This window comes from Palaemon carinicauda, chromosome 6 (assembly GCF_036898095.1).
Source record: "Palaemon carinicauda isolate YSFRI2023 chromosome 6, ASM3689809v2, whole genome shotgun sequence".
Taxonomy (NCBI): domain Eukaryota; kingdom Metazoa; phylum Arthropoda; class Malacostraca; order Decapoda; family Palaemonidae; genus Palaemon; species Palaemon carinicauda.
Genome location: NC_090730.1, coordinates 3,394,015 through 3,415,388, shown reverse-complemented (window position 1 = coordinate 3,415,388; position 21,374 = coordinate 3,394,015). Strand labels below are relative to the sequence as shown.

Here is a 21,374-nt window from a genome sequence, read left to right as displayed (position 1 = left end):
CTAAATTAGAGATCAGTAAATTGGTATTGAGATAGAATAAAGTCACAAGATCTTAAGCTATCTCGATGGACTCCAGTATCCTAGATATTGTTTAACAAAAAGAAAAAGAGAGTATGTCCCATACGTGCGATTCTGTATTACTTACAAACTGGGCAGTGCCATGTCATGCGAAAACTGTACAGTTACCAAGTGAATAATCTGCAATAACGCAGGACATAAGTAAAGGGAGAGATGAACATGGCTTACTGCATAGTCTCTTCTTGTTATCAATTCACTAATGACAAGACCATACAGAAAAGACAGCCCCCCAAAAAAAGTTAATAAAATTTCTTATTTCTTCACTCAGCTTGCCTCTCCTTCAGAAGCTCAATTTAATCAACCTTTACCCATCAAATTTTTTAATTTCCCCATTTCTTCCCTCTCATAAAAACACGTTCCCTAAATAACAAAAGGAACATTAGCAGTAAGCGGTAACAGAGGCTCATCTCTTTAGTTTCTTCAGTGGTACAGTACTGATCAGACCCTCTCCACATTGTTTGCAATTAGCAATTACTGCATAGTGTGTGCATAGGAATTGTTTCAGAAAGTTCATTAGCAGCATTCCCTAGGCGTATAGTACCGTGTCAGGGGCAATACTACGATTTACATTATGAAAAGTTTATCCTCCCCCATTTATTATACTTTTAATATGTTTCCTTTCTTAACCTCTAATAAAAATTATATATGGGTAAGAATAAGTGTAGTTTTAGGGAGATTATTTTTATGACAGGTAAATAACTCAGTATGTGTATCACATTTTCCAACTTCCTATACTACTTAAAAACATTAGCTGAATTTCTTCCAAAATAACGTCATCTTAAAGGCAAAGAAGTTTCCACATTAACTGATGGAGAACCTTTATAGTCCAAGTACTTTTTTTACTACCGAGTCTAAATAAATCCTGATCTTATGACGGATATTTTTCTAGAGTTCAATTTACGACATTTACTTAACTTCGCTTGCCTTTATCACTTCTAATCTTCCTAGCTTATTCCTCCAAAATGGGTATAGTATTCTAAGTGGGAGCTACCAAGTGAATTTTTTTAAGGTTAATAGTCTTCTCTTTCCTTTTACAGTATCAAATTGACATCAAATGAGTCCCCGTAATTTCTTTACTCTCTTTTCCCTTCTATACGTACATTGTTTAGAATTTTCGTGTCACTTGTGATATTGATTCCTACATTTTTATCAAGTACAGTATATTTAATTTGGCATTCTTGTTTTTACACCTTACCAATACGACTGCATTTTCTTAAGATGGAATCAGCCATACTGACGATTCATCTATTTTCTCAATTCACAAGCAATCGTTTTGCCTACATATCAGTATTGCGGCAATACACATTTTTGTGCTGCCAGAAAAGGGATTTTGACAAAGGAAAAATCTATTTCTGGGCGAGGAACCTGTGTCGCCCAGTGAAATGCTCCTTAAAGCACCATTTCAAAGGTATAAATACTGCTAAATATACCAGGTAAAAAAGTTGCATGGAATGCTAGGAATATATCCAGCTCGCTCACCCCTAAAGGGTGTCGGTATTAAAACTGGGGCGAGTGATACCACTACCATAGATCCCTTTCCAATTAGACTTCTCCCTCCTCAAAATCCTCCGTTACTACCAGGTGTCGTTCACTACAGCTACTGCCACCCCCCACCACCACCACTACCTATCCTTTCAGTAAGCTCTAAGACCAGGTTTTCCAAGGGGATAATAAAAAACAAATGGACCAAACACTGAAGTGATGTACCACACTTTTGACATTTTTCCGCAAGTCATACAATCTACGAATAAAAAGCAGTTTCTTGTTATTTAACCCTTTTACCCACAGGCAATTTGGAACTTTCCAACCCTTAACCCCCAGGCGTTATTTTTTTTCAAGCACATTTTGCAGTATATTTTTTTTTTAATTGCTCTAACAGCCTTAATTTCTGTCATAGAGAGGTCAGGTTGGTCTCATTCTCTTGGAAAATGCCAGAAGTTTCTCAAAAAAATATAAAAAATATGCAAAAAAAAAAAAAAAAAATGTAAATACTGTAGCAGTTTTTTGCAAGTACGTACCGGTACGTCCATGGGGGTAAAGGGATGAGTTTTGTGAAATGCACCAGTACGTCCTTTGGGGGTAAAAGGGTTAATTGATCTTCTATTACCTTTCTTACTTTATCTGTGGTACCTAGACTTCTCTTTTAAAGGCCACTCATGACTGGCAGAGGAAAAGGACAGCGACATTGCCCTATCAGGTAGACAATACCCTCGAGACTGAATATATATACATATATTCAACGCCCAAGCCTTCTCTCCAGCCAAGCTAGGACCTAGGAGGGCCTGGCAATGGCTGCTGATGACTCAGCAGATAGACATATAGGCTACTCCAAACAGCCTCATCCTTAGCTCACAAGGATAGTGAGGTTGCAGAGACCAAAGAAACTAACTAGTTTAAGCGAGACTCAAACCCCAGTCTGGCGTTCACCAGTCAGGGACGTTACCACATCGGTATTCTTCTTTTATGAAGCACCTTGTTAAATGTCGTCTTGAAATACAAAGAGAGTACGCTAGTCATCTTTTCCTCTATTTTAATTACTGTACATATGGGAAAAAAAACACCAGGGAAAAATGTCTAAGGGGTTGTCTAAAAGTAGACTATTTGAATCCGAGTCCCTCCTTATTATACTGTCAACTATGATAAGATTATCTTTGGAACTAAAGGTAGTATCCTCCTTGAATATTAAAGTGCAGTACAATATTTTGGGGTTCCCAGCAAAGTTTTACTTTTCTTGGCTTTTTCAATGATCCTTTAGAGATGAAGTAGTGAGAGGGAATTTCTCTCTTACTTTCTTGATCGCCTTTGGATGGAATCTGTTTATACTTGAAGACCTAGTTGGGAACCTGTTTCGTTCAAACCTAATTTTCATTTTTACAAATGGTTTGAAATGAAAAATACACTACAAACTGTAAAACATCCCTTTTCTCTCTCTCCCTTTTTATATTTCAACACAAAGTACGTAGATATCAAACGTATATACATTTCCCCTTTATAAACGACTGAAAAAACACAATCATCATATCACCTTGAACTAAAATAAAGCCTCAAAAATGGAAATATAGTGAGATAGATAGTGAAGATCATGTAAACACAGGTTTTTTTATTATCCGATGGTCAAGGTAGAATATGGTTCCCTGTAGAGAAGGATTCAAGAAATATTTCGAGACTTTTCAATTCTACTGATATATGACCTTTCTCAGCTAACACTGCACCATACACAGCAACATAGCATAAGTAAAATAAAAGGCTTGAATCGTGAGGTTCAGGTCATAAGGCCAGGTGGTGAAACCTATTCCAGTTTTTAACATGTGTACCCCGCGAGGTCGCTTTGATTTCGCAAGTAAATTATAGTTATTCTTCTCCTTAAAATCACTTGGATATTTTCCTACGTTCTCAGAATTAAACCGACGTAGAAATCACAGTGCTGTCCTACACTATTCCTACAAGTACAACCTATGACCCATCACCAACTTTAATGTTGCCATTTGAAAAAACATACATTGTCCAAATTTAACATTTCTTAATTGTTAAATTGGTTTTAATTACAGTAACTGTTCAACATAAGAAATGTATTCAATTACTCTATAATTCTTTAGTGTACTTACGATAGTTTTTAAAGCAATTACGAACATATCCATTACACAAATACCTTAAGACTAATAATTATATTTCTAAACATAAAATAACACTTCACAGAAGTTCTCTCAATATGTTAAGGAAAGAACTCTCAAGAATCCTCAGTAAGTTACCTGCTACTTCTCACGGCTACACTTCTATAGCTGAGTAACTGAACTCTATTGCTAGTCGCAAAGACTAAGAGTAGAATTACGGTGGTAAGGTTTCAATGAGGATATGCACACACAAGCATGGTTAGTCCTCCCCTCAATTATTAATACTAAGGAAAGCTTCTATGCTACAATAAATCTACTAAAGCTCTAAAGATTATTAGCTGGGGTTTAAATACTAAAAAAAAACAATTGTCATGTATGGTCAAATATTTTGGACCCTGGGAAGTTACATATTTTGTTTAGAATTCAATCATTATCATCTCGTGAAATTATGTTATGAAGGAAATCTGTTACTGAATAAGAAAACAGCCATTAGGTAAAAACTGTGCAAGCTTTAGATTTTAATAACCATTAAAGAAGACTCGACCGGGACAATGAATTCCCAGGGACCCTTGGGAACCAACACAACTGGGAAACTAAATGTAAATCACTGAAATGTACTACAAAAAATTTGCAAATTAACTGAATGAATCCAAATAACCATAAAATGATGGAATGAACTCAAATAGTATCAGAAGTAAAAAAGATATAAAACAGGCAAAATAATCATAAATTATTGAGCATCTGCTTTACAAAGCAATTATTCACCCATAATAATATACAAAATATACAGCAGATTTAATGTTCCTAATACAAACTGGGGAAAAAAAATTAAAACTTTCAAGAAACACGAATATTAATTCCCATTTTCCAAACACCATTTTTTCCAACTATTACTTCAATATACACAACTCCCACTGAAGATATTCATACCTTTTTATAATTACATACAGCACATGCATATTTACCCTGAAATCAATTCTAAAATAACATTAATGTAATTTCTCCAAGGACTACTATGTTCAATACCCTTAATATTAATAACGCCACATAGACAGCAGTTCAATATAAGACTGAGAAATGTTATCCCTATCAATATTGAAGCACATAAGCAATTTTACTACTTAAACTATACAATATTTACATTTCAATTACAGTGAGCCTGACCGATAATTGCTAAGTTTTAAAAATATGTTTACTGTATATACAAAATCTCAAGTACTGAAAGATACAGGGTGAACATATACAATATATACATTAAGATATATTTGAAATACACGCTCTTCACACACACAAAAATAAAACTAAGTCACTTACTTGGTTTTGACTTCGGTATCTGGATCACTCTCCATCCAATTCTCTGCGACGTCGGTGTTGTCTAGACTGATATCTCCTTCCTTGGATTAAAAAGAAAATATACTTATTACCCTTCTCTCCATCCCCACTTTCAATGAAGTTGAAAATTATATATGAACAAATAGAAGAAACCGATTAAAAAAATTAGTAATGTAAACTTTTACATTCGCTCAAATCAACTCACATTACATCCAAATACTTCCAATCTATATGCAATGGCAATTACAAATAAAAAGCAAAAAAAATATAAGTAAAATAACAGTCCAAACTTTTCATCAATTATGAATGACATTTCCCAGTCAAAAGATACTAAGCACCTCATAAAAAGTACAAGGACACCAAATTATTGCACAGAATATTCATAAATACTCTCAGATATTGTAACTGGTCCACTGAATGTGAAAATATAATTCCTGAGAAGGCACAAAGGATCAAAGATCATTAAATTTGATTATGAGAATTTCCTTTTGTTTTCACTGAAAACTTGAGCTGCATTAATTTCTATGGATGCATATTTTGTATAGCCCAAATGTGCTAGTTCTATTCTTAGTTAACAATTTCCCTTATATTCTGTTTTCTGACTTAAGTTTACACTATGGAAACATTGGTAGTTTAGCATTAATTTCCAATCATTCTTAGTGTAATGTGCAAGTTGCACATTTTTCTTTAATGTGGAGGATCATCTCTAAAACTTATTGTCAGTTTGATATGAAGAAGGGGGCTATGGGTTTACTTCCCATTTCCTCTCAAAACTTTGTGCATGTATGGGCTTAGATTTAAAATTGCCCACAGCTAAAATAATCTAGAGACAAGCATAGTAGAAGTTAATTTAGTAATCCCATTTCTAGATGGACCTGAAAGGGTATACTCTGATCTCGTAGAATACGGAAAGCTCAGTACAGTGACATCAGTATAAGCTGTTGTTACTCGTGAGATGGTGGTCTTGTCTCCCTTGCAAGCAAGATGGGATGCTGCCGTGTTCAGTTGATGTGTCCGCTTGATGATGTGTGAAGAAGGCATACCAGCAAATTCAGAAGGCACGAAATTTTATGTCTACATATTTTCCGACTCCTTCACATAAAAATTACGCTTACTTGTACCTTAAAAAGAACATATAACATGTTTGTGAGCCTGTGGGTGCAAAGGTAACACTGCACTCACACTAGGACGATATAATCAGGTCAGTAATTCCTGGCGAGGATTTTCTAAAAAACCTGAAAAAAAAAGCAGTAATCTTCCTAGAAGAGAAGATGGTTGCTCCTTTTGGGAGGAAGACTTACCTGCAAGTCCTCTAGGAGTTACATGCAGGTCAGAATTGTGAGTGGGATAGGAGAATAATAAGCTCCTTTCATTAAAGCCCTTTCTGTACCTGGCATTACAGGCTACTCTGTTACCTCTCAGTGTGATGTTTGCTTAGGCGTACTTTTAGGCGATACTTTTACAATTCTGACCAGGGGGCATTCCTGCATTGTGAAGGAAAGAACTCCCTGATCTGTAGAATCTGAAACAAAAATATTATCTCCCAGGTTAATCCTGCTAATTAAGGGAGATGGAGACCTGTTAAGGTCCACATAAGCTGGGGATATCAATGTAATTTGTAACACCTCTTGCTCTGGTTGTAAAAGAGCTGAAGACAAAGGATCATCATCACTGTGTATGATCTTGGCCTCACTAATCACAACAGGTGATCACAAATCAACAAAATCATGCACAAATTGGCCATCTCGTTGGGTATCGGATTTACTGGACACTTCGATAAGGATGGATCATAAAGAGAAAGTACAGGAGTGAGGAAGCAAGGCTTCTGCTTCCTGCTTTCAGCAGAGAAAGAAGAAAAAATGGAGCGATCCCTCGTAGCCTTCTTCTTTCACCGACTATTAAATTTCTCCCATTGAGAATGTGGCCAAACCCTGCAAAACTCACTAGTAGAGATAAAGAAGCATTGCTTACGACACCCAGGGCGCAAAGGATGGGGATCCACTTCCATTCGGCTCATGAAGGTGCCACAAGGAATATCTCCAAGACCGTGGAAGGTTCTAGCATCCATAGGAAAACTCTCTCAATCACAAATGCACCTAGTAGAGAAAAAGCGCAAAATGGAGAGTAGCGTGGACACCAATCAAGCAGCTAGCGTAACTCAAACAGCAACCACAAGTAAAGTGATGCAAGTTACGCTGAACCAGCCACTGCCACTCCTACCCAGCATGGGTGGGATGCTGGCTACCATACAATTTTACCGGAATCAGATGATTTCCTTATTTCTAGTCGTAGGCAAAGCGTAACAGAGTAAATCAAAGTAAATGACGATGGTTTGTATTGCACATTTTGGAAAAAAAAAAATAATAACAATAATAATAATTATAATAATAACAATGATGATAATAATGATTGTAATAGAAATAATAATTATAATAATAGCATTTTATTATTACCACCATAGAATATATTGTGGGAACTTTTTTAAAAATGTAAAACTTTAAGATGTAAAAAAGAAAACAATAATGATTTATCAGATGACCAAAATATCTATCAACAGTATCCATTCTAATACCCATACAAAGTAATCCCTCGCCATATAGCGGTTCACTTGTCGTTTCCCCAGTACATCGCGGATTTATAAATATATATGTACGCCTATATAGCGGACTCCTCTTTCTATAGTGAGGTTTTGAGGATGTGTAAGTTTTATATTTTTCATATTTTTATTTGTTAAAAACAATAGAATTATTCTGCAGGGATGAAACACCTTGAACTTTGATACGCCCTTAAAATTAACATTAAATAAAATGAGAAAAGTACTTCAACTAAAAACTACATACCATTATATGGTAAAATTAAAATTATAGTTAAGAAAGAAGGCAACCGTGCTTAACCCATACAAATGGGAAAAAGGAGCGTTCACAGAGGAAGAATAATTGGTAGAAAAACGCATCCCGTGGTTTGTCTTAATCAGCCGATTTGGTCATCTCATAATCATTAAGAATGGAAAACACATTTATCCCTAAGTTTTTATTTCATAATACAATGCTAATATGTAAAAATCACATATACTGTTACTGGATACAGTTGATTGCCTGCAACGGAACACCTAAAATAGCCAAGGGATTACATTTTTTTTTCAAGTAATGGATACGGTAAGTAAAACTTGCATAAGAAATAAAATGGAAGCACATACCTCCATTGCAGGGTCCCATGGCTGACCAGTAGCAGAGTACCGGGCGGGTGGCGGCTCTGCATTCAGCTCCGTGACTAGAGGAGGTTCAAAGTTTACAGATTCCACTGAGATAAGAAAAATATCAAGTGATACAAAAATGAAGGCCTTGGATACACTTATGACTAATAAGCCAAACTAATTACACGAAGGAACCGTACGGAACTACGAGTGATCAGTGCAGATCTGTATTTCTTCTCAATTCAGTGAATGTGGTGTACATAATCTCAGTCCTTAAATAGAAACCTTCAAATGTTCTTATCCTAAAATATTTGCAAAGCAATTGTTATTCAAAATCTTATACATGATTTTATTTCGTGATTCTATCATCAACTAACACTTTCACTAAAGATCAAAAGACTTACTGTGTAATTCCGATTTTGTTCTCTGCTTAGGACGTGTCGGCGTTCTAGAGGTTATTCTTTGAGGAACATTAGAGATAGCGCCTTCCTCATCAATCTGAGAACAGGATGATGGATATTATTATTATTATTACTAACTAAGGTACTCCCCAAGAGAGATTAGTTCACCAAACTTTCAACTGGCCTCCACAAGACACTAGAAGAATTGGAAGATCCACCCCTACTTGGCTGAGGACTATGAAACGTGTAGTAGGAGATGATAAATGGAGAAATATTGATTTAAAAGCACAAGATAGAGACAACGGGCGAAATCCAACCGAGGCCATTTGCATCAATAGGAGTAGGAGAGAATAATGATGATTATCAAGGTACAACCCTAGTTGGAAAAGCAGGATGCTATAAGGCCAAGGGCTCCAGCAAGGTAAATATCCCAGTAAGGAAAAGAAATAAGGAAACATAGAATAGTGTGCCTTAATGTATTCTCAAGAAAGAGAACTCTATCCCAAGACATTAAAAGACCATGGTATGGCAATATTTTGATAAACAATTGTCTACAGCACTTGTTCTCAAGTAATTGCTGCCCCCTTTAACTAAAAAAATCAAGACCAAGTTATCTAAAACCTTAATTATTCTGAGGATTAAGAGCTATCTTATAAAATGAGACAGAACTTTTAAAAACATTTTTATATGTTAAAATTCTAAACAAGAAATAACCCCCTAATAAATAAAATAATCTTAACTTCTAAACTCAGATCTTCAGAGTTCAACATACAGTATCAGTTTCTTACTAAGTTCCATTCAAATTCTTAATACTTTTTGGTTGCTATCTCACGTACCAATCAAGCTGGCAAATTCTTAATGCTTTTTGTTTGCTATGTCAAAAGTAATCATTCAATAAAATCATTTGAGTAGCTAGATGAAAAAGTGAATAAAATATCAAACACCTCAAGATAACCATCATGAGTATAGCTAGCTCTCAACTAATGTGCAGTGCAAATAATTTCAACAAATTTGGATACATGAGCTTGAGAAATTAAGTTTTAAAATTAGTTTGTTGTATCCAAAGAGCACAAGGAATATATTGCATCTGAGTATAACTATTAACACCAAACAATGCATTATGCCATTGCTTACATATATACTACTGTTGGGTAGTTACCAAAGAGTACTTTAAGTAAATCATTATTACTCAAGAACGAATACCAGGTTTACTTAAATAAATTCCTTACCACTGGAGATGTTCATTCTTATATCAGGGATTTTGACGTAGGAAAAATCTATTTCTGGGCGAGAGACCTGTGCCGCCCAGTGAAATGCTCCTTTTACATCATTTCTAAGGTAATATAGCAGTTATTACCTTAGAAATGATGTAAAAGGAGCATTTCACTGGGCGGCACAGGTCTCTCGCCCAGAAAAGAACACCTTCAAAATTTTATTCAATTATGATTTGACAAAACTGTAATATATACTACCACAATTCCAAGGGAATACAGTACAGATAAAAAGGCAATAGCATAGCTTTCAAATTCTTTTAAAACAATTCTAAAAACAAAAGCATAACATACAGTACCTCTAGCTCAGGTGGATACGAATGTTGTGGATTATGAGCTTTTTGCAAAAGCTCAATAGCTAACCACTTTGGAAGGTCTGCAGCTACAAATGGGTGCATTAATAGCTTATCCGCAGTAGGTCTTCTCTTGGGGTTTTTAGTTAATGCCAACTGAAAACAAAGAGGATCTTTCAGTGGTTCTGTCTTGACTCTATGTTATTTGAAATGTTATCTCAGAATACTTGATACTTTATAAAGAAAATAAATGTTTGAATACTAAATGTATCAGTTCGGTCAGATGCGTGTATGAAAGACACTAAACTAATTCAAGCCTTTATACATCCTTTATATATGTGTGTGTGTAAGGGAGTACGACTAAAAGCAAAAAATGTCAATGGGAAACATCAACTGTATGACATTACAATATTTACAAAATCATCTAGTTTATAGATTTTTCAAGAAACATCAGAATGCCTTTTACCTTCACGAAATTATGGAAGTTTTGCGTCCATTTCGATTTATCTTTTAAAGTTGGCGACTTGAAACCACTTTTCGACATGAGAAACAACGCCCTCATTGGATGAAGGTCAAACATAGGAGGCTGTAATTCTGCTAATTCTATAGCTGTGATTCCAACAGCCCATATATCACAAAGCTGATTGTATCCGCCTTTTCTTTCAACTGCAGCCACCTAAAAGAATAAAGGATAAATATAAAAGGGGCAAGATATTTTTGCTTTCATTAGTAAATTCATCTAATTGCCTTTTTTGCAGGCAAAGATCATAGAGATGCCAAATCTATAACAAAAATCTTCTGAAATATAAGCAACTTAAGCAGGGTTTATACGGTCAAATGGTGACAGACAAGTGTTTGATGCGATGTTCGAACGTGTAAATGGAGTATTTGGTTGTCGAACGGTTTAAAGCAAGTCTTTCCTAGTCTAACTTTTGTGGGCGGGGCTTCACTGTCACCAAACCTTATGCATTTGTGACTGTCTACCACCTCTCCGAACCGTTTGGCAAGCAGGTTCGACATTCGAGTTCGACCGTGTAAACCCCACTTAAGAAAACACATGGAGGCAAAATATACTAAATATCCTTAAAAGTTACCACTATTTATGCTACCCCCAAAATGGTGAAGTGCCTTCGTAAATAGATACAATAAACTATTTATGCAAAAAAGAATTAAATGTATTGAGGGACTTGAAGCACATTAAGACAGAAGCAAATCTTAATTTGGAAGGGGAAAAAATGAAAAAATTAACAAATGAACTATGAAGGAATCAAGACCTAAAGATGTTTAGATTATCCTTATATAAATAATGTAATGGGAATAAAATTACACCAACATAAAACCATTGCCATTCCTCACCTAGATAGTTCTCTACAAATTGAACAGAACTGATAGTAAGGAAAAGACAGCAGATGACTTGTCAAAATAGTAACAAACATTTCAAACTAAGAAAAAGAATCTTCACAACTCAATCGACGCAAATTAAAGTTACTTAATACATATGACTGTACTGAAAATCAAATTACAAAGATAAAAGTGAATGAGTTCTTTTGCACACCCCAATCAAGACCAAGAGAAGGACAAATTACCTCTGGGGCCATCCAATAGGGAGTTCCAATGAACGACTTCCTTTTGCTAATAGTTGCAGTGATTTGAGCCGAAACACCAAAATCTGCCAGCTTAACGTCGCCGTTTTCCGTTAACAAGATGTTAGCACCCTGAAAGAATATGACAAAATCACATAATCTATACTTTAAAACATATAGTACACAAACAAAATAAACCCTATAAGCTTTTAACCATTCCTAACAACAGGTACACATGAACAATAACGGTAAAGTTCAGGTTCCGCAGAATGGAAACTAAACTCTTGAACTAAAGGGATGGTAAAATTCATGTTCCGCAGAATGAGAATTAAAACTAACCTCTCTTAACATTTTTCTTATCTATTGTCCTAGCTACTTATTGTAAAGCAGCATGTCTTACAATGAGATAATATTCATAGACTATTGTATTATTAAGCTTTTAATCAAAATTGTCAGGGACATATGCCCCCTGTGGCCGCGGGGGCATATAAAAATTAGAACAGCGCCAACGTTATCCCTGCGTGTCGTAAGAGGCGACTAAAAGGGACGGGACGAGGGGGCTGGGAACCCCCTCTCCTGTATAAAAATCCTACGAGACAAAGACAAAGAGATGGAGCTGGGGGGAGAGTGACTGCTCCCCGCACTCTAGTTTTGGGGTGTTTGAATGTGCGTGGATGTAGTACGATAGAGAGTAAAAGATGTGAGATTGGAAGTATGTTTAGAAGTAGAAGGATGGATGTATTGGCCTTGTGTGAGACAAAGATGAAAGGAAAGGGTGAAGTGATGTTTGGTGAAATGTCTGGTAGTGTGTCTGGGATTGAAAGGGGAAGAGCGAGAGAGGGTGTGGCGTTATTGCTGAGTGAATGGATGACAGGTAAAGTAGTGGAATGGAAGGAGATATCATCTAGGTTAATGTGGGTAGGGGTTAGGTTGGGTAGGGAATGTTGGGCGTTTGTCAGTGTGTATGGGCCAGGTAGTGAGAAAAGTGAAGAGCGAAATGAGTTCTGGAATGAATTAACTAGGTGTGTAGAAGGACTGGGTAGAAGGAATTATGTAGTTGTCATGGGTGACTTGAATGCTAGAGTGGGCGCTGGAGAGGTAGAAGGTGTCATTGGGAAGTATGGCGTACCAGGTGAAAATGAGTGGTGAGAGACTGGTAGATGTGTGTGTTGAACAAGAGATGGTAATAAGTGCTAGCTTTTTTAAAAAGAAAGATAAAAATAAGTATACATAGGTAAGAGTGGCAAATGGAATAGTAGAAAGGGCATTAATGGATTATTTGTTGATAACTAAAAGAATGTTTGGAAGATTGAAAGACGTGCACGTGTTTAGGGGTATGGGTAATGGTATGTCTGATCATTTTTTGGTGGAAGGAAAATTAGTTGTAGCAAAAGAGTGGGGGAATAGAGTAGGTGGATGTAAAAGGGAGCTAGTGAGGGTTGAAGAGCTAATAAAACCGGGGGTAAAAAGTAAATATCAGGAAAAGGTTGAAAATGGCATATGATGAGGTAAGAGTAAGAGAAACTGGTAATTTAGAGGAAGAGTGGAAGTTAGTAAAAGAAAATTTTGTTGGGATTGCAAGTGATGTATGTGGCAAGAAGGTTGTTGGAGGCAGCATGAGGAAGGGCAGTGAATGGTGGAATGAAGGAGTGAAGGTAAAAGTGGAAGAGAAAAAGAGGGCTTTTGAAGAATGGCTGCAGAGTAATAGTATAGAGAAGTATGAAAAATATAGAGAGAAAAATGTGGGAGTAAAGCGCAAGGCATATGAGGCAAAGAGGGCAGCTGACCTGAGGTGGGGTCAGGGATTGGGTCAGTCATATGAAGAGAATAAGAAGTAGTTTTGGAAAGAAGTGAAGAGAGTAAGGAAGGCTGGCGCACGAATTGAAGAGACAGTGAAAGATGGAAATGGAAGGTTGTTAAAAGGAGATGAGGTAAGGAAAAGGTGGGCGGAATATTTTGAAAGTTTGCTGAATGTTGAGGATAATAGGGAGGCAGATATAATTGCTGTTCCAGGTGTTGAGGTGCCAGTGATGGGATATGAGAATGAGAGAGAGATTACAATAGAGGTAGTGAGGAGAGCACTAGATGAAACGAGAGTAGGAAAAGCATCTGGTATGGATGGTGTGAGAGCTGAAATGTTGAAGGAAGGGGGTGTGACTGTACTTGAATGGTTGGCGAGATTGTTTAATATGTGTTTTGTGTTGTCAATGGTACCAGTAGATTGGGTTTGTGCATGTATTGTACAGTACCACTATATAAGGGTAAGGGAGATGTGCATGAGTGTTGTAATTCAAGAGGTATTAGTTTGTTGAGTGTAGTTGGAAAAGTGTATGGTAAGAGTAATGATTAATAGGATTAAGAATAAAACAGAGAATGCAATCTTGGAAGTACAGGGTGGTTTTAGAAGAGGTAGGGTTTGTATGAATCAGATTTTTACAGTTAGGCAGATATGCGAGAAATATTTACCAAAAGGTAAGGAGGTGTATGTTGCGTTTATGGATCTGGAGAAAGCATATGATAGAGTTGATAGGGAAGCAATGTGGAATGTGATGAGGTTATAAGGAGTTGGTGGAAGGTTGTTGCAAGCAGTGAAAAGTTTCTATAAAAGTAGTAAAGCATGTGTTAGAATAGGAAATAAAGTGAGTGATTGGTTTCCGGTGAGCGTGGGGCTGAGACAGGGATGTGTGATGTCGCCGTGGTTGTTTAACTTGTATGTTGATGGAGTGGTGAGAGAGGTGAATGCTCGAGTGCTTGGACGAGGATTAAAACTGGTAGGCGAGATTGACCATGAATGGGAGGTAAATCAGTTGTTGTTTGCGGATGATACTGTACTGGTAGCAGACACAGAAGAGAAGCTTGACCGACTAGTGACAGAATTTGGAAGGGCGTGTGAGAGAAGGAAGTTGAGAGTTAATGTGGGTAAGAGTAAGGTTATGAGATGTACGAGAAGGGAAGGTAGTGCAAGGTTGAATGTCATGTTGAATGGAGAGTTACTTGAGGAGGTGGATCAGTTTAAGTACTTGGGGTCTGTTGTTGCAGCAAATGGTGGAGTGGAAGCAGATATACATCAGAGAGTGAATGAAGGTTGCAAAGTGTTGGGGGCAGTTAAGGGAGTAGTAAAAAATAGAGGGTTGGGCATGAATGTAAAGAGAGTTCTATATGAGAAAGTGATTGTACCAATTGTGATATATGGATCGGAGTTGTGGGGAATTAAAGTGATGGAGAGACAGAAATTAAATGTGTTTGAGATGAAGTGTCTAAGGAGTATGGCTGGTGTATCTAGTAAATAGGGTTAGGAACGAAGTGGTGAGGGAGAGAAAGGGTGTAAGAAATGAGTTAGCGGCTAGAGTGGATATGAATGTGTTGAGGTGGTTTGGCCATGTTGAGAGAATGGAAAATGGTTGTCAGCTAAAGAAGGTGATGAATGCAAGAGTTGATGGGAGAAGTACAAGAGGAAGGCCAAGGTTTGGGTGGATGGATGGTGTGAAGAAAGCTCTGGGTGATAGATGTGAGAGAGGCAAGAGAGCGTGCTAGAAATAGGAATGAATGGAGAGCTATTGTGACGCAGTTCCGGTAGGCCCTGCTGCTTCCTCCGGTGCCTTAGATGACCGCGGAGGTAGCAGCGGTAGGGGATTCAGCATTATGAAGCTTCATCTGTGGTGGATAATGTGGGAGGGTGGGCTGTGACACCCTAGCAGTACCAGCTGAACTCGGTTGAGTTCCTTGTTAGGCTGGGAGGAACGTAGAGAGTAGAGGTCCCCTTTTTGTTTTGTTTCTTTGTTGATGTCGGCTACCCCCCAAAATTGGGGGAAGTGCCTTGGTATATGTATGTATGTGTATGTATAACACACAAGATCTGCTTCAAAATTTTCCTTTTTTTATCGATTATTCCTTTTTTTATCGATTATTCCTTTATCTGTTCATTGCTATGTATTTCAGATATCTTGAAAAAAAGGTACTGTTAACCTCCTATTTATCCTGACATTATATCATGATTCCACAAAAATGGAAAGATCTTATTCATTTCTAAACATGGTCTGTACCTGTTCTGAATGATATTTGGCTAGTCTCATATTGTTATTACTTAAGCCAAACATCTAACTGATTTGGATCGTTATATCAATTCCAATACCAGTTCTTACATCATATACAGTGATCCGTCTGCTAATGAAAGCGCTACGTCCTAAGCACCCTATCCTTTACCCCGCAATAACTGAAACTCAAAAGTTAATACAGGAATCTACGGTATGTTTTATACATCCTACAATGTATACAGTAATCCATCGGCTAGTCAAGTGTTACATTCCAAGTACCAACCCCCTACCCAGCAATAGCTGAAAAAACGCAAGTACAGTGGAACCTCTACATCCGAACGTATCTACATCTGAATTTTCCAACATCCGAAGTAAAATTCGAGCAAAGTTTTGACTCTACACCCGAATTTTATTTCGACACACGAAGTAAGCAATTTTCGTCGTACCGGTTGTATCCGAATTTTTCGACACGCCAAGTACAATTCGAACACGTTCCTACTCTACACCCGAATTTTTTCTTCGAAACCCGAAGTAAACAATACTCGTATGCGTAGTCGGTGCTCATAGCGCCTGATGTGTTTTTTATTTCCGCCAATAGAAGGCAGCACTTCAACCTCGGAGGGACCCTTAATTAGCGTGGCTTGGGTCAGTCCTCTGTTCTCGTTGGCTTTGTGTGGTTGTGCCCTGTACGTTCTGCTATTAATTGTGTTTTAATCGTGATTTTTTACGTTCATCCTTTTACGGTATTTTACGAAAATCATAGGTCCTAAAAAGCTTAGTTTCGCAAGTGGTAGTGGTAGTAGTGAGAAAAGGAATACGGGAATGCTTTCTTTAGAAGTAAAGCAAGGAATTATTGAAAAGCATGAGCGTGGGGTCCGTATGAGTGAACTTGCAATAAGTTCCGCGCAAATAAAAGAGGTGTTAGGAAAATATCAAGACGTGGTCGACTTCATCGACAAATACCATCCAAAGAAATTGCAGGTTTATCGTGTAGTTGCGCAGTTTGATGATGTTTCCCTAACTTATTTTCGAAACATTCTGAAAAGCTGTACCAAGCAACTTTCTATCGATAGCTTCTTTAAAAAAACTACAAAGCGAACTCGTGATGAAGAGGAAGGAAGTGGTTCAAAGAAAAGAGCAAAGAGTGAAGAGAAAAAAATTCAATCAATTTTAAGTGTAGAGAGTGAAAGTGATTAAATTTAATCATCAAAAAGAAAATAAGAAAATGTAAAAAAAAATATAAATTATAAACAAAAAAAAATAAGCTAAGTTATGTTAAAGATCACTTAGTGTAAGTTAGAATAAGTTACGGTAGTGTACGTTTATCGTAGTTAACCTTTCTACCACCTCGCCGCCCATCCATCTCCTCTCTGCGTAGCAAGACTAACAACACCTGCGCTGGAGTTTCTAAGGTAAAGTGACGCTAAAAACCCGTTTCTTATTTATCATTTTTTGCTAATTCTTCTTATTTACATGTCTATTATCTAATTTAGTGTTCATTATTCTCATGGGAAAATTATGTGTAGTAGTTTATTAAGAAGTTATCATAGGTTTTTGGGCTCAACCACGGATTAATCCTATTTCAATGTATTCTTATGGGAAAATTCGTTTCGACATCCGAACATTTTCTACATCCGAAGTTGGTTCTGGAACGGATTAAATTCGTATGTAGAGGTTCCACTGTACAGTAAATGCAAAAATCTACGGTATGTTTTATTTTCATGTTTAGCTTTTCATATCATCATTATAAATCTATGCTTTTATAAGTAAAACAAATGAGATTTTTTGCCAAAAAAATCATTTAATATGAAAAACATGAAACATATATGCCTTCAGAAACACAATATAGATTCTCATATATTCATAAATTCTCAATGTGCTGAGGGAGTGATAGGTGAACCACAATATGATGAGGAATTACTGTTTAAATAAATGCCAAGTTCAGTACTTGTCTTAAATTACAAACATGTCCGACTGATAGTGCTACATGTAATGATGATGATAAAACAAGGCAAGAGGTTCAGCATTCAAAACTTTAAAGATAATTATTTACCTTAATATCCCGATGCATTTTTCCCATTCGATGAAGGTACTCAAGGCCACGCAGTGTTTCACGACACATATAACCAATATGGCGTTCTTGAAGAGGTCCAGTTACTGAAAAGGAAAGTTAAATTAATAGAGGGCATTCTAAAAACAACTAGAGGGGCACTCAGTAGAGCGCAGACCTCAGCCGCGGCAGCTTATTTCTCGACCTTTTGCTCAACCTTGACCTTTGACCTTAACAGGTATTAAGTGGCGCAGATTTTCATACATTCAAATATGAACCAAGTTTGAAGTCTGTGACAACGATGTCCAAACTTATGGTTGATTACATGGATTGGACATTTTGCTTAACCATGACCTTGACCTTCCAAAATTTAATCATTTCCTGCTTTTACATAACAGTTAATCTCTCTGCAAGTTTTATTACTCTACGGTTAGAATTGTGGCTAGGAAGCTGTTCACAAACAAACAAACACACACACACACACAAACACGAGCAAAAACATAACCTCCTTCCAACTTTGTTGGCGGAGGTAATTAGTGACAACAATATACCAAATTCCAAAAGTATTTTGTAGTGTTCATGGTTACACAAACCTGAGTCCTTTAAAATATGGAAAAATGTCTTCAGATGAGCTAGACCGGCTGTTGAATTTGTTAACAAGATAGTAAACGACAGGTCGCAAACATGTAAACACCCAGTTAGAAGAACTTCACTCTTGACCTTCAGCTCAGGACATAGAGGTGTGAGCTATATTCTCTAGCCATCACCACTATATTAGTTTTAAGACTAGAAGACTTGAAAGACATTTCATAAGGGGGCGAACCCAAACCACATGTTATCACAATATTTAGAAAATATATTACTTTTGCTTCTTGAATGAGCTAAAGTTTTTCTATATCTTTAAAAAACAGTACATCATGGTTTATCTTTGAGATCGCATCCTATAAGACAAATACACATAATTCTAAAGTTCCACTCTAAGACACACAAGCAATAACACACTTGCAAACTCATTCACATTAAGGGTTTATGCTTTGTACCAGAGGTATCACGTTGAACCTGGTGGTCAGTTAAGGATATTTCATAAACTGTTCAATGCAGCTCGTTTCTGGAAGAGGCTTAGAGTCCACTGAGAATAATCCAATTTCTAATCAGTGCCTCAAAAGTTGGAAAGAAAATGGAAGATATTCTGATAAGGTGGGACCTTGAAATGTTGATATTTATGGCAAGGGTAAGGTAGGATTGTCATATTTTGGTAGGGATATAGTAGGAAAGTCATAATTTGAGCAAGGAAATTATTGATGTGGAAACATGTCAGAGAATTCAAATACCATACAGAAATATTTAGATGGCTTGATCAAGCTAAGAGGAGGGATGTGGAACAGTCAGACAGTCAGTCAAATATGAAAATGGCAGGATGAAAACCTGTATGAGGGCCAGAGAAACAGAGGAAAACAATGGTAAAATAGGACCTAACCCTGAAAGGAGTTTATGAAGATAAGAGTGAAGGACAAACGATAACTCATTTCATATCTAACACGTTAAAGGGAAGAGCAGACGTAAAAGTGTTCACGATGATTAGAGAAAGGCCAATTACCCACAATCCTCCACATGATGACTTCTGTCTTTCAATAATAACGAATAAACTAATCTTGAGGTCGGTTATGAAATAAATCTCGATGAAAATAGATATTCTTTTGTCACAGGATTCTGATACCTCATTCTTTATAAAACCATATCTTAGCCATACCACATTTACATTAACCAAACACACTATAAATTTTTCAAATTTGTATTTTTCCTGGCCATAAAATTATAAATTCCGTGTTGAAATGTGAATACATTGCTATCAAGATAAATTACTGTAACTGTTACTACACTTCCGTTTTAAGTATATAAAAAGTTATTATCAACATAAAAAACAACCAAACCAAAATAGGAACTCTTTCCAACTTAGGGACCTTCTGGACAACAGATCAAATGTACATCTGAGAAAAATTTTACCATATCAAAATGGTTCGAAGTAGGCTTCAAATAAGAGAATATGAAACTTAATATGGCAACAATAAGTGATACTATATCAAACTGTCAATACAACCTGTTCACATGTTCACAAAAAAATGTTGACAGAGAAATAGTAAACATGCATCCACACTTGACCACACTCGGTTATAACTTCAACAAACAATGCCGAACATTCCATCATTTTATGGTTATCTATTTACGGTTTTGTTCGACAATCATTTGCTGCCATCTAAAAGGTCCCTTAACGATGAGTCCAAGTAATAAATAAACAATAATACAGTACTTACTGTGATAGATATCCTGCAGAGAACCGCCGCCACAAAATTCCATGCATATCCACAGTTTGTCCCGACGAAGATAACTCCCAAAATAGGCAACGATGTTTGGATGCCGGCAGTCCTTCATCATAAGGATTTCTTGTTGGATAATGGTGAAATCATCACCTATGGACAAGGTAATAAGGGTAAGTACAGTATATTTCCGCGTATAAGACGACCCTATATTCCAAAATTTAACCATTAAAAATGGGGGGTCGTCTTATACTACAGTTATAAAAATCACACCTTGAATTCTATGTCTGGTTTATCAGTAGGCTAGCCTAGGTTGAGGTGCGATAACCACCGACACACATGAAATGATTTACATTAATATATAAATGTATAATGAAAGTAATAAAACCATTTTTACCGTATATATTATTGGCATATCTACAAAAATGGGATAAATGATAAATTTGAGGAATAATTCCAACTTTTAACCATACGCGCACAGCTGAGAAAATGTAAACATTGAGTATTGGTTGCGTTGTTAGCTACTTTTTCTCTCGCTAACCTTTCAGTAATTTTAATGCTAGTGTTGATTACGATAGTAATAACATAGGATATCATATTTATTTGTTTCAAAATTAATATTTTTAGCTGTAACTAAAAATTTTTTTTACAAACGGTACAATCATTATTTCTCAATAAAAATTACAGTACATAACAGTATTGCATTTAAAACCTAAAAATTTGTAAAACTATTTCCAATCAATATTAAACATCAAACCTGCGACATGTATAAATCTAACACCACTAAAACTCCTCACAGTTATCACTGTCTACTTCGAAAAGCTGTTCGAACATATCACGAGATTTATCATATATGCCATCATCGTAAGGATTCCAGTCCGGTTCTGGTGAGTCGACTTTGGCTTCATCGTCACATTCGTACAATAAATCGTCTTCACTGCCATCCATGTCATTTGAGATCCCGTATTTTTAAAATTATTTTATGACACTTTCCACCTTTACATTATCCTATGCTTTTATAACAAACTCGCAAAGAACATAAAAGAAGAAGAAGAAAGAGGAGAAACGGGCATTTCGTACGTGAGCAGCTGATGAGCGTAAACAAAACAACGCAGGCTAGGTGACGTGTGTTCTAGGAAAACAATAAAGGATTTGTTTTGTTATTTCATTTACTTTTAATTTATACGGATACAGTAAGTAATATCATCAACCT

General features: G+C 36.5%; 1 protein-coding gene across 1 annotated transcript in view; it reads right to left on the bottom strand.

Moving 5' to 3' along the window:
• hppy (MAP4K3-like protein hppy) overlaps positions 1–21,374 on the bottom strand; it is a 151,104-nt gene that overhangs the window by 112,354 nt on the left and 17,376 nt on the right. The window contains 8 exon segments of the mRNA XM_068374874.1: positions 5,004–5,083; positions 8,218–8,321; positions 8,619–8,712; positions 10,186–10,335; positions 10,646–10,855; positions 11,766–11,894; positions 17,850–17,953; positions 20,159–20,314. Coding sequence (XP_068230975.1) covers positions 5,004–5,083; positions 8,218–8,321; positions 8,619–8,712; positions 10,186–10,335; positions 10,646–10,855; positions 11,766–11,894; positions 17,850–17,953; positions 20,159–20,314 — 1,027 coding nt within the window.